Source organism: Muscardinus avellanarius (assembly GCF_963383645.1).
Source record: "Muscardinus avellanarius genome assembly, chromosome: 10".
NCBI classification, from domain to species: domain Eukaryota; kingdom Metazoa; phylum Chordata; class Mammalia; order Rodentia; family Gliridae; genus Muscardinus; species Muscardinus avellanarius.
Genome location: NC_137796.1, coordinates 89210327 through 89224859, shown reverse-complemented (window position 1 = coordinate 89224859; position 14533 = coordinate 89210327). Strand labels below are relative to the sequence as shown.

Here is a 14533-nt window from a genome sequence, read left to right as displayed (position 1 = left end):
TTGGGAGGCTGAGACAGGAGGATCGCACGGGTTCAAAGCCAACCTCAGCTACTTAGTGAGGCTCTCAGCAACTTAGTGAGACCCTGTTTCCAAATAAAATAGAAAAAAGGTCTGGGAGTATAGCCCGGAGGTAGAAAGCCTCTGGGTTCCACTCCCAGTACCACAAAAAAAATAAAAATAAAAATAAAAAAAAAAAAGAAAGAAAAGAAAGAGAGAGGGTGGTCAGGGTTATATCTAAGAAACCAGAACTGCAAAGTTTACAGATCCTTATTATGTCTCATTCTTTTGCTCAACAGGTAACTGGGGGCCCCATTTAATCATTGTTCCTACCAGTGTGATGTTGAACTGGGAGATGGAATTGAAACGTTGGTGCCCCAGCTTTAAAATCCTCACTTACTACGGAGCCCAGAAAGAGAGGAAGCTCAAGCGGCAGGTTCGAGCCTCTATGTGGTCACTTTTCCACACTGATGTTTCCTTTGTTTTTAGGCTCTTTTATCAGATTAGTTTCTTTTCCTCTTCCTGTGGCCCCATGCTCCTGCTGGAACTTTATTTCTTTCAACCTGGTTTCTTTCCATTGAGGAATTTAGCATGTCTTTCCTTGCCCTCTGTTTTTCCATCCTACTATGTGGTATTTTTTCCTCTTTCACTCCTTCAGGGCTGGACCAAGCCCAATGCCTTCCATGTCTGTATTACATCATATAAGCTGGTGCTGCAGGACCACCAGGCCTTTCGCCGCAAGAACTGGCGCTATCTCATTCTGGATGAAGCTCAGAACATTAAGAATTTCAAGTCCCAGCGCTGGCAGTCACTGCTCAACTTCAATAGGTAGAGATGGAAATAGGGATTTATGGGAGGATTGCCCTGGCTTGAAGATTGGGCTTCCTGTGTTTAGTATATTAAGGATGCTTACAAGGTTGGGACTTTTTTTTAATATGCCTCCTTCTGATTCTTTTTGCAGCCAGAGGCGCCTACTCCTAACAGGAACTCCCTTGCAGAATAGCCTCATGGAGCTGTGGTCCTTGATGCACTTTTTGATGCCCCATGTCTTCCAATCTCATCGCGAGTTCAAGGAATGGTTCTCTAACCCTCTAACTGGCATGATTGAAGGCAGCCAAGAGTATAATGAAGGTCTAGTCAAACGTCTTCACAAGGTAGGCCTGCAGTAGCTTGTCAAGGGTATTGGGAATGGTAAGGAGCTAGGGAACAATAACCAGAAAATCCTTGGGGAGAGAGAAATCAGTAGTAGGCCGAGCACATTGAGCTGTTAAGCTATAGAGTTTTAGTGACTCTTCCATTACAAATTGAGTGACCTTACTTTAGTCATCATTCTACTTTTCTTCTTTACTGGGGACAGAACCCAGGGACATTCTACCTCTGAGCTACACCCCTAACTCTATTTATTTAGTGGTATTGGGGGTGTAACCCAATGGCTTTTCTACCTCTGGGCTATACACTCAGACCTATTTTATACTTTATTTGGAAACAGGGTCTCACTAAGTTCCTGAGGCTGGCTTCGAACTTGTGCTATCCTCCTAACTCAGCTTCCTAAGCGCTGGGATTACAAGCGTGTGCCACTACGCCCGACTACCCTATGTTTTATTCTTTTTTTTTTTTTTTTTTTTTTTTTTGGTGGAACCCTTCTACCTCTGGGCTACACTCCCAGACCTATTTTTATATTTTTTTTTAAATTTGGAAACGGTCTCTTAAGCCAGCAAGGCTGGCTTTGAACCTGCACAATCTTCTGTCTTCACCTCCCAAATGCGGGGATTACAAGCATATGCCACCACACCCGGCTGTTTTATTCTTTAGTTTTTTTTATTTTTTATTTTTTGGTGGGGGTGGAACCCAGGGGCTTTTCTACCTCTGGGCTGTACTCCCAGACCTATTTTATACTTTTTTTGGAAATAGGGTCTCACTAAGTTGCTGAGAGCCTAAGTAGCTGAGGCTGGCTCGAACCTGTGAGATCCTCCTGTCTCAGCCTCCTAAGCGCAGGGATTACAAGAGTGCGTCACCACGCCCTATTTTTTATTTTGAAACGGTCTCACTAGGTTACAAAGGGCCTCACTAAGTAGCTGAGGCTGGCTGCAAACCGCGATTCTCCTGTCTCAGCCTTCCAAATACTAGGATTACAAGACGCCCAGCCCTTTTTATTTTATTTGTTTGTTTGTTTGTTTGTTTATTTTTGCAGTAGTGGGGATGGAACCCAGGGGGCATTCTACCTCTGAGCTATACCCCCAGCCCTATTTTTTATTCTTTATTTTATTTTTTTTGGTGGTACTTGGGGTGGAACCCAGAGGTTTTCTACTTCTGGGCTATACTCCCAGCCCTGTTTTATATTTTATTTGGAAATAGGGTCTCACTAAGTTGCTGAGAGCCTCACTAAGTAGCTGAGGTTGGCTTTGAACCTGTGCAATCCTCCTGTCCTCCTGTCTCTGCCTCCCAAGCGCAGGGATTACAGGTGTGCGCCACCACGCCTGGCTTTATTCTTTATTTTTTAAATGATCTAAGTTGCAAAGGGCCTCCCTAAGTAGTAGCTCAGGCTGTCTATGAACCATGAACTGCTGTTGTTCTTTCTCAGCCTCCAAATGCTGGGATTGCAAGGATGCAGTACCATGCCTGGCTTTGATTTAAATTTATTTTACTTTATTTACTATTATTATTATTATTATTATTATTATTATTATTATTATTTTTATTTTGGTGGTACTGGGGTTCCTGGAAGCCCTTCTACCTTTGGGCTACACTCCCAGACACCTGTTTTATACTTTTTATTTGGAAACAGGGTCTCTTAAGCCAGCAATGCTGGTTTAGAACCTGCGCAATCCTCTTGTCTCCACCTCCCAAGCACAGGGATTACAAGCATGTGCCACCATGCTCGGCTTATGTATTTTATTGGTGGTACTGGGGTTCCTGGAAACCCTTCTACCCCCAGGTTACACTCCCAGACCTATTTTTTATACTTTTTTATTTGGAAACAGGGTCTCTTAAGCCAGAGCCGTTGGCTTTGAACCTGCCAACCTCCTGTCTCCACCTCCCAAGCACAGGGATTACAAGCATGCACCACCAGGCCTGGCCTGATTTTATTTTTAAATAGGTTCTTGAAACTGGGTGTGGTGATGCATGCTCATAAACCCAGCAATCTGGAGACTGAGACCAGAGGATAGGGGTTCGCCGACAGCTTCAGCAATTTAGGCCCTCTGTAACTTAGTGAGACCTATTTCAAAATAAAGAATAAAAAATAGTACAGGGGGTGTAGCTCAGAGGTCGCATGGCCCTGGGTTCTATCCCCAGACCCGCAAAAAAAAAAAAAAAAAAAAAAAGGGGCTGATAAGAATCTCACTGTGTTGCCAGCGTGGTGGGGCATGGTGGTGCATGCTTGTAATCCCTGCACTTGGGAGGCGGAAAAAGGAGGATTGCACAGGTTCGAAGACAGCCCACGCTGGCTTAAGAGACCCTGTTTCAAAAAAAAAAAAAAAAAAAAAAAAACAGAAATAAGTTTGGGAGTGTAGCCTGGAGGTAGAAGGGCTTTCAGGAACTTCAGAACCACCCCCCCCAAAAAAAAAAAGAATCTCACTGTGTCAGTTAGGCTGATCTCCTGTCTCAGCCTCCTAAGTACTGGGATTACAGGCCTGCACCAACAAACTCAGCTTACTTGTTTTTTTGTTTGTTTGTTTTTGTGGTACTGGGGGTGGAATCCAGGGGCTTTTCTACCTCCTGTCTACACTCCCAGACCTATTTTATACTTTATTTGAAAACAGGGTCTCACTAAGTTCCCAATAGCCTCACTCAGTAGCTGAGGCTGGCTTTAAACCTATGCACTTCTCTTGTGTCAGCCTCCCATGCACTGGGATTACAAGTGTGCACCACCATGCCCAGCTACTTGTTTTCTTTTCCTTTTTTTTTTTTTTTTTTTTTTGGTGGTACTAGGGGTGGAACCCAGAGGCTTTCTACCTCCAGGCTATACTCCTATACTCCCAGACCTAATTTATAATTTATTTGGAAACATCGTCTCACTAAGTGGCTGAGAGCCTCACTAAGTAATGGAGGTTGGTGTGGAACCTCTGCAATCCTTTTGTCTCAGACTCCCAAGCGTTGGGATTCCAAGTGTGTGCCACCACGCCCAGCTATTTGTTTTCTTTAGTGGGGATGTTTTTGTCTTTGTCCTTTGAGTGGAATAATACTACTGGTCAGTCTCTGCTTGGATTACTGTTTACCTGGGTTTACCTGGGTTTTCTCTCTCTCTTTCTTTCTTTCTTTCTTTCTTTCTTTCTTTCTTTCTTTCTTTCTTTCTTTCTTTCTTTCTTTCTTGTGGTACTTAGAATGGAACCAAGGAGCCGTCTACCTTTGGGCTACACCCCCAGACGTATTGTATATTTTATATATAAACCACATCTCACTAGGTTGCTGAGAGCCTCACTAGGCTGCTAAGGCTGGTCTCAAACCTACAATCCTTCTGTTAACAGCTTCCCCAGCACTGGGATTTCAAGCATATGCCACCATGCATTGCAGGCAAAAGACAGTTCTAAATGGGAAGAAAGTGAAGAGGAGTTAAGCCCTTGAGTATAACTCATTAAAGGGAGGGCTTCTCAAGTGGGACATGGTGGCTTATGGCTATAATCCCAGTACCTAGGAGCCTGAGACAGGGGCATCACAAGTTCAAGGCTAGCCTTAACAACTTAGCAAGGCCCTGTTTCACAATAAAAAAGTAAAAAATACAGGGATTACAGGTGTGTGGCCATCATGCCCTGCGTACTTGGGTTTTCTTTATGTTTGTGGTGTATGTTCTGTTCCTCCCTCTTTCCCTCTATCTTTGGCTGCTCCTCCTTTGCCTAGCTTGTGTGTGTGTGTGTGTGTGTGTGTGTGTGTGTGTGTGTGTGTGTGTGTATCTAGGGATGGAACCCCAGGGGCATTCTATCTCTGAGCTACATCCTCTGCCCTATTTTTTATTGTTTATTTTGAAACAGTCTCACTAAGTTGTGGAGAGCCTCACTAAGTACCTGAGGCTGTCCGCGAATTTTGATCTTCTGGTCTCAGCCTTTTGAATGCTGGGATTACAAGTGTCCGTCTGCCAACATACCTGGCTGTCCTTTGCCTAGTTTTTAAACAGTGTTTCAGCTTTTTACTTTTTACGGGTCTGGGGATGGAACTCGGGGCATTCGACCTCCGAGCTATAACCCCCTGCCCTGTTTTCTTTTTCTTTTTTTTTTTTTTAATTCTTCCCTTTTTTGTTTTGGTGGTACTGGGGTTCCTGGAAGCCCTTCTACCTCCAGGCTACACTCGCAGACCTATTTTATACTTTTTTACTTTTGGAAAAAGGGTCTCTTAAGCCAGTGTGGCTGGCTTCAAACCTGCGAGATCCTCCTGCTTCTGCCTCCCAAGCACAGGGATTACAAGCGTGAGCCACTATGCCCAGCTATTAATTCTTTTTTTTTTGGCGGGTCTGGGACCCAGGGGCATTCGACCTCCGAGCTACACCCCCTGCCCTATTTTTTATTCTTTATTTTGAAACCAGGTCTCACTGAGTTGGAGAGGGCCTCACTAAGTAGCTGAGGCTGTCAGTGAACCGTGATCCTCCGGTCTCAGGCTCCCGAATGTTGGGATTACAAGCGTGCGCCACCACATCCGGCTAATTCTTCATTTTTGAAACAGGGTCTAAGTTGTGGAGGGCCTCACTATGTAGCTGAGGCTGTCTATGAACTGCGATCCTTATGTCTCAGCCTCCCAAATGCTGGGATTACAAGCGTGCACCACCATGCCCGGTGTGTTTCAGCATTCTGATCCATCTTTTTGTGTGTGTGTGTGTGTGTGTGTCTATTCTATGAGCATATCCCAGCTATTTATTTATTTATTTATTTATTTATTTATTTATTGTGGTACTGGGGATTGAACCCAGGGACATTGTACCTCCAGGCTATACACCCAGCCCTTTTTTTTATTTTTTATTTTAAACAGGGTTTCACTAAGTTGCAGAGGGCCTCACTGAGTGGCTGAGGCTGGCTACGAGCCCAGATCCTCCTTTCTCAGCCTCCTTAGTACTGGGATTACAAGCTATGCCACCAAACTGGCTAGCCCTTTTTATGTTTGAAACAGGGCCTAGCTAAATTGCTGAGGCTGACTTTGAACCTGCAATCCTCCTGTTTCAGATTCCCAAGTACTGGTCTTTTAAGCATGTGCTACCATGCCCATATTTTCTTTTGTAATATTGCAGACTATAAACTTACAGTCACTTTTTGAAATGTAGTTTGAGTCATCTCTTAGTTGGTACTCTCACTGCTTCCTTACATATCTTTTAGGTCCTTGTACATTTACCGTTAGCAGACAATAAATTCTTCCAGGGGACAGCTTCTGCCTGATAAATCAGCTGGGTGTGATGGCGCATGCTTGTAATTCCAACATTTGGGAAGCAGAGACTAGAGGTTTACAGTTTGCGGACAGCCTCAGCTAACTTGTGAAGCCCTCTGCAACTCAGTGAGGCCCAGTTTCAAAATAAAGAATAAAAAATAGGGCAGGGGGTGTAGCTCGGAGGTCGACTGCCCCTGGGTTCCATCTCCAGACTCACACACAAAACAAAACAAAACAAAAAACCTGATAATCCGATCTTTGTGTGGTTGGTATCCTGTAAGCTATTTGACTTCATTATTTACTGATGGGATAAGCTAGGACTCAGCTAGTTTTTGGTTCAAGACCCAGCTATAGGTGCTAGGCTGAGACTCAGTGCCCATTCTTCTATCAGCCTCTTGTTTATTTGTTTTCAGGTTTTGCGGCCTTTTTTGCTACGTCGAGTGAAGGTGGATGTCGAGAAACAGATGCCCAAAAAGTACGAGCATGTTATCCGCTGTCGGCTCTCTAAGCGCCAACGTTGTCTCTATGATGACTTCATGGCACAGACCACGTAAGGAAGGACTGTGGGTGGACCCTGGTACCGTGGATTGGAGTGTAGGTGGCTGTCAGCGTGGTCCATCTCTTTTTCCTTTCTCCTCAGAACTAAGGAGACATTAGCTACAGGCCATTTCATGAGTGTCATCAACATATTGATGCAGCTACGAAAAGTCTGTAATCATCCAAACTTATTTGATCCTCGACCTGTTACCTCTCCTTTCATCACCCCAGGAATCTGCTTTAGCACCGCCTCTCTGGTGCTGAGGGCCACTGATGTCCACCCACTCCAGGTAAGTAGTTGGCTCCAAGGTTACTGGTGTAACACCAGGCTTATATCTCTTTTCTTTAGGGTCTCACAATTTGGTGGGGTTTTTTTGGTTTGGGGATTGAATCCAAGGGTATTCTACTTCCTACCTATACAACCTACCCCTTTTTATTTTTTGTTTTTGAAATAAGGTCTGGCTAGGTTGCTAAGGCTGTCCTCAACCATGGAATCATCCTGTCTTGCCCTCTCAAGTACTGGGATTACAGGCCCTATTGTTTTTTGCTGTTGTTGGTTTCTCTCTTAATTTTGAATTGCTGAGGGTGGCCTTGAACCTGCAATCTTCCTGTCTCAGCCTCTCAGATAGTCTAGCCTTTTATATCCTTACTATGTACCTCATTTCATCCCCTCAATATTATTATTATTCCATTGTTTTCTAGCCATGTGATTTTTGGAAAGTTTTTCACCTTTAAGCCACCACACCCAGCTTATTCTTGATTTTGAAACAGGATCTCACTAAATTGCTGAGGGCCTAAGTAGCTGAGGCTAGCCATAAACCTCTAATCCTCCTGTCTCAGCCTCCCAAGTACTGAAATTAAAAGCCTGTGCCACCATGCTGGGTTTAAAATTTATTATTATTATTATTTTTTGGTGGTACTGGGGTTTCTGGAAACCCTTACCTCTGGGGTACACTCCCAGACCTATTTTTTATATTTTTATTTTGAAACAGGGTCTCTAAGCCAGCGATGCTCGCTTCAAACCTGCGCGATCCTCCTGTCTCCACCTCCCAAGCGCAGGGATTACAAGTGTGTGCCACTACGCCTGGCTAAAATTTATTATTGTTTTTTAAATTTCTTTTTGTGTGTGTGGGATGCTGGGGATCATACCTGAAGACATTCTACCTCTAAGTCACACCCCCAGCCCTTCCTTTTTATTTTGAGACAAGATCTCTCTAAGTTGCTGAGTCTGGCTTTAAACTTGCAGTCTACTGAGCTGGGATTGCAGGCATGCACCACTGTACCTAGAGTTTCTAATGTGTTGATTTTCCTACTCTTTTCCTATCTTTGACCACATTTTCCTTTTTTTGGCCACTTTTTTCCAATTATTTTTCTTTTTTTTAATGTAATATTAGGGATTGAACTCAGGGTTATTCTATCTCTGTGCTATACTCACGAACATTGTACCTCTGAGCTACATCCCCCGAGCTACACCCCCCAGCCCTAGTTTTTATTCTTTATTTATTTTTTATTTTTTTGGTGGTATTGGGGTTCCTGGAAACCCTTCCACCTCTGAGCTACACTCCCAGACCTATTTTTTATATTTTTTTATTTGGAAACGGTCTCTCAAGCCAGCGCAGCTGGCTTTGAACCTGCACAATCCTCCTGTCTCCACCTCCGAGCGCGTGGATTACAAGCGTGCACCAGCATGCCCGGCCCTTATTTTTTATTTTGAAACAGGGTTTCACTGAGTTGCACAGGGCCTCACTAAGTAGTAGCTGAAGGTGTCTACGAAACACAATCCTCTTGTCTTAGCCTCCCAAATGCTCGGATTACGAGCATACGCCACCACGCCCGACCTATTTTTTATTTTTTATTTTGAAACAGGGTCTCAGTAAGTTGCAGGGAGCTTCACTAAGCAGCTGAGGATGTCTGCAAACTCGGATTTTCCTGTCTCAGCCTCCCAAGTACTGGGATTATAACCGTGTGTCACCACCACTCCTGGCTTCCCATATTTTTTTTGTGTGGAAAAATAGGTTTAACATAATTTATTTTGTAAGCTGAGACAGGATCACAGGTTTAAAGCCAGCCATAACAATTAGCTCAGCGGTGGAATGTTCTGGGTTCAGTCCCACTACCACAAATAATAAGAATGATAATTTATTGCTTTAGGGGTTTTTTTTTTTTTTTTTTTTTTTTGGTGGTACTGAGGGTAGAACCCAGAGGCTTTCTACTTCTGGGCTATACTCCCAGACTTTTTTTTTGTGTGTGTGTGTGTTGCTGGGGATGGAACCCAGAGGCTTTCTACTTTTGGACTACACTCCCAGACCTATTTTGTATTTTATTTGGAAACAGGGTCTCACTAAGTTGCTGAGAGCTTCACTAAGTACCTGAGGCTGGCTTCGAACCTTTGCCATCCTCCTGTCTCAGACTTCCAAGTACTGGGATTACAAGTGTGCACAACCATGTCAGGCTCCCAGACCTATTTTTATATTTTATTTGGAAACAGGGTCTCATTAAGTAGCTGAGGCTGGCTTCGAACCTGTGTGATCCTCCTGTCTCAGTCTCCCAAGCGCAGGGATTACAAGCATGCACCATCACGCCCAGTGCTGCTTTAGCTTTTTTTTTTTTTTGCAGTACCCGAGATGGCACTCAGGGGAATTGTATATCTGAATACTGGGATTATAAGCGTGTACCACGCCCAGCCAGTATATTACATTATTGAACAAACATTACAACCATTTATTTCCAGAACTTTCTTATATTTTCTCAAACTGAAACTCCATATCCATTAAATAATAACTGCCCATTTTTTCCTTTCATCCTCTGGCATTCACCATTCTACTATGAGATTACAAGTGTGTGCTACCATGCCTGGCTGTTCTTTCCTTTTTTTAACACTAAATTTCACGTTTATTATTTTTTTTTGCAGTATTGGGGATAGAACCAGGGCATATTCTACCTCTGAGCTATACACCCAGCTCTATTTTTTAGTAATTAGGTATTTATTTTATTGTTCTTTTTTTTTTTTTTTTTTCTTTTTTCTTGCGGGTCTGGGGATGGAACCCAGGGGGATTTGACCTCCAAGCTACACCCTCTGCCCTATTTTTTATTTTTATTTTGAAACCAGGTCTCACTGAGTTGCAGAGGGCCTCACTAAGTAGCTGAAGCTGTCTGCAAACTGCAATCCTCCAGTCTCAGCCTCCCAAATGCTGGGATTAAAAGCGTGTGCCACCATGCCTGGCGCAGGTTCTTTTTTTTTTTTTTTTTCTTTTTGCAGTACTGAGGTTGGAATTCCATTCAGCAGCATTCTACTACCTCCAAGCTATAGCCTTGATTTGCGAGTCTGGGAATGGAACTCAGGGGCACTTGACCTCTGAACTACACCCCTTGCCCTGTTTTTTATTCTTTATATTTGAAACAGGGTCTCACTAAGTTGTGGAAGGTCTCACTAAGTAGCTGAAGCTCACTGAGTTGCAAATGGCCTAAGAAGAAGCTGAGGTTGTCCTCTGCGAACTATGATCCTCCTCTTTTAGCCTCTCAAAAGCTAGGATTATAAGCATGCACTACCATGCCCGGCAAGACCACTGATTTTCTTTTTAAGTCAGGTTATTATTTTGTTATTGAGTTGTAGTTCTTTGTATAGTTTGGAAATGAACCCTTTATAAGATATATGTCTTGAAAATATCTTGTTCATTCCTTGAGTTACCTTTCACTCTGTTGATGCCATCCATTGAAGCACAAAAGTTTAAAATTTTGGTAGTAGTCAGGCATGGTGGCACATACTCGTAATCCCAGCATTTGGGAGGCTGAGACACCAGGATCCTTGTTCGTGGCCAGCCTCACTTATTTAGTGAGACCCTCAGGAACTCAGTGAGACCCTTGTTTCAAAAAAAAAAAAAATAGGACTGGGTGTGTAGCTCGGAGGTAGTAGTCCCCTGAGTTCCATCCTCAGTACCGAAAAAAAAGGGAACAAAATTTTTTTTTGCGGGTTTGAGGATGGAACGGGGCATTCGACCAACGAGCTACACCCCCCTGCCCTATTTTATTTTTCTTTATTTTGCAACAGGATCTCACTAAGTTATGGAGGGCCTCACTAAGAAGCTGAGGTTGTCCACGAATCGCGATCCTTCGGTCTCAGCCTCCCAAATGCTGGGATTACAATTGTGCCCCACCACACCTCTTTGCCCTATTTTTTATTCTTTATTTTTGAAATAGGGTCTCACTTAAGTTGTGGAAGGCCTCACTAAGTAGCTGAGTCTGGCTTTGAACCTGTGCGATCCTCCTGTCTCAGCCTCCCAAGCGCTGGAATTAAAAGTATGTGCCACCACGCCTGGCAGAAAAAAACTTTTGGTAGCCTAATTCATTAAATTTTTCTTAGATTGTTGTTTTGCTGTCATGTTCAATAAATAGTGGTAAATTGGTTTCTTTGACACCATGCTTTGTGTTTCTCTTTGTGGTAGCGTATAGACATGGGTCGGTTTGATCTTATTGGCCTGGAGGGTCGTGTCTCTCGATATGAGGCTGATACATTTCTGCCCCGGCACCGCCTCTCCCGCCGGGTACTGTTAGAAGTGGCTACTGCTCCTGACCCTCCACCCCGGCCCAAGCCAGTCAAGATGAAAGTCAACAGGTACCAGGACTAAGCATAATGGGATGGATTCTTAGAAAAAGTGCCTATAGCTGGTTTGAGGGGATCGGGGTAGAAAGGAAAGTGTTGGAGTCTAGGCTTAAATGTTTAACTGGGATAGGTGCAAAATACCATGGAGAAATTGGAAAGGTAAATAATTCAAAGATGGTTCTGGGAGGGGCTTCTGTGTTTCCTCTATCTTCTCTCTCTTTTTTTTTTTTTTTTGGTACTGAGGTTGGATCCCAGGGGTATTCCACCTCTGAACTACACCTCCAGCCCTATTTTATTATCTTATTTTGAAACAGATCTAAGTTGTGGAGGGCCTCACTATGTACCTGAGACTGGCCTCAAACTTGGAATTCTTCTCTCTCAGCCTCTCAAGTACTGGGATTACAAGCATGTGCCAACACATCTGGCTTCTTCGTGTTTTTTGATTGTTTCACATTTTTTTCTTTCTCTTTTGGGTCTCTTCCCCTCTATGCTTTTATAATTCCTTTTTTTCTTCTTCTTTTTTGTATTTTTTACTCTCTTTTCCTCCCCACATATCTCCTTGATTTTTTCTCATAGGATGCTGCAGCCAGTCCCCAAGCAAGAAGGCCGCACAGTGGTGGTGGTGAACAGCCCACGGACACCCCTTGGCCCTGTCCCAGTCCGACCCCCTCCAGGCCCTGAGCTCTTAGCCCAGCCCTGCCCTGGCCCAACACCCCCAGTGCTACCAACACCTTTGATGATGCCATCCTCACCTGCTGGAACTCCACTTGTTCCTGCATCTCGGCCTCCTGGACCTGTTCTTTTACCTCCCCTGCAGCCAAACAGTGGTCCTCTTCCCCAGGGTGAGTTGAAAAGGACCGAGGGGTGAGAGATGATACTTTAGAAAGATTGATCAGACTAAGGAAAACATAGAAGTAATAAAATTAAGGAATTTGAGGAGATGGTTGAAGATTAGGGGGTTTTGCATTCTGAGATCAGGCTAAGGGTTTAATCAGGGTATATCTGACAGGTATTTGGTTTGTGTCTACAGTGTTACCATCTCCCCTGGGAGTCCTGAGTGGGACCTCACGGCCTCCCACGCCAACCCTGTCCCTGAAGCCGGTCCCAACTGCCCCAGTTCGCCTGAGCCCAGTCCCACCCCCAGGCTCCTCTAGTCTGCTGAAGCCCCTTACAGTGCCACCAGGCTATACCTTCTCTCCGGCTGCTGCCACCACCACCTCTATCACTACGGCAACTGCTACCACCACAGCAGTTCCAGCCCCGACTCCTGCACCACAGCGCCTGATCCTGTCTCCTGATATGCAGGCTCGTCTGCCCTGTAAGTTCCCAAGGCTCTGTGTTGAAGAACTTGAGACTTTGTATTTGAGGGAACTGGAGAAGAAAAGGGACATGAGAATATGAGTTCTAGGCAACTAACATATTAGGTATTTTTCCAAATGCTGGTAAGTCCTGGTAAGTCATAATTATGAATCTTCAGCGGAGCGTGGTGACACACACTTGTAATCCCAGTACTTGGAAGGCTGAGACAGGAGGATTGCTGGTTCTCGTGTATCCTGAAGGTAGAATGCCCTTGGGTTCAATTCCCAGTACCGAAAAAAAAAAAAAAAAAGAACCTTCAAGGAATTTATAATCTTATCTAGAGGGGGAGGTGACTTATAGGTAGGTAAATAATGGTAAACTTAGCATTAGAAAATTGTTTGTGGGTCTGGTGGTAATAGGTAAGTGGGGGAGTACTTGCTTAGCATGCACAAGCCCCTGGTTTGATCCATAGCACCACATCCAAAAATGTATTTCAGATAGAAGAGCAGCATAAAGAAGGAAGAAGTGTTGATTAGCTTAGTTTAGTGCAATTAGAGAATATAAAGGAGATTGCTATTCAAATAAATGGGATTTAGCCAGGCGTGGTGGCGCACGCTTGTAATCCCCGCACTTCGGAGGCTGAGACAGGAGGATCGCACAGGTTCAAAGCCAGATTCTGCTACTTAGTGAGGCTCTCAGCAACTTAGTGAGACCCTGTTTCTATTAAAATATAAAAAATAGGTCTGGGAGTATAGCCCAGAGGTGGAAAGCCTCTGGGATTCCACCCCCTGTGCCACCAAAAAAACAAAAAGAAAAAAAAAATAAGTGGGATTTGAAGGAGCAGCATATCCAAAGTTCAGAGGCAAGCCAGGCATGGTGGTATGCACCTGTATATCAGTACTTAGGAGGCTGAGGTAGGACGATCACAGGTTTGAGGCCAGTACATAATAACTCATTGCTCTGTTGTGTTTATTTTATTTTTTTATTTTTTGGGTGGTATTGGAATTTAACCCAGGGCCATTCTATTTCTGAAGTATACCCCCATCCCTATTTTATTATTTTTTTTATTTTGAAACAGGGCCTCACTAGGTGGATTATCGTTTTATTACTTGCTGAGGTTGTCCTCCAACCTAAAATCCTTCTGTTTCAGCCTTTCAAGTAAGCCAGGCATGGTAATGCATGCTTGTAATCCTAGTACTTTGGAAGGCTGAGACAGGAAGATTGCAAGTTCACATAGCCAGCCTCAGCAACATAGGTCCTCTGCAACTTAGTGAAACCCTATTTCAATGTAAAGAGTAAAATATTGCTGGAGGTGCATCTCAGATGTAGAATGCCCCTGAGTTTCATTCCCAGAACCACACCAAAATTTTTTTTTTTTTTTGGGGGGGGCAGGTATGGGGGTGGAACCCAGGGGCATTCGACCTCCGAGCTACACCCCTGCCATATTTTTATTCTTTATATTGAAACAGGGTCTCATTAAGTTGCAGAGTGCCTCTCTAAGTACCTGAGGCTGTCCATGAACCGCGATCCTCCTGTCTCAGCCTCCCAAATGCTGGGATTACAAGGGTGCACCACCATACCCAGCAACACACAAAAATAATTTTGAAACATTCTTGCTAGGTTGCCAAGAGTCTCAGTAAGGTGCTAAGGCTGATCTCAACCCTGTGATCCTCCTTGTACTGGTATTACAGGCATGTGCCACCATGGCCAGCGGAGACCTTGTTTCAAAATAAATAAAATAGGACTGGAGGTTTA

General features: G+C 44.0%; 1 protein-coding gene across 1 annotated transcript in view; it reads left to right on the top strand.

Annotated features, from left to right (window-relative positions):
• Positions 1-14533, top strand: part of SRCAP (Snf2 related CREBBP activator protein) — a gene marked incomplete at both ends in the record, with an annotated part of 70030 nt that overhangs the window by 26314 nt on the left and 29183 nt on the right. The window contains 8 exons of the mRNA XM_080703897.1: positions 297-433; positions 656-825; positions 959-1151; positions 6756-6892; positions 6983-7169; positions 11322-11491; positions 12056-12321; positions 12510-12797. Of these exons, the coding sequence (XP_080560023.1) occupies positions 297-433; positions 656-825; positions 959-1151; positions 6756-6892; positions 6983-7169; positions 11322-11491; positions 12056-12321; positions 12510-12797 (1548 nt within the window). The remainder of the gene's footprint in view (positions 1-296; positions 434-655; positions 826-958; positions 1152-6755; positions 6893-6982; positions 7170-11321; positions 11492-12055; positions 12322-12509; positions 12798-14533) is intronic.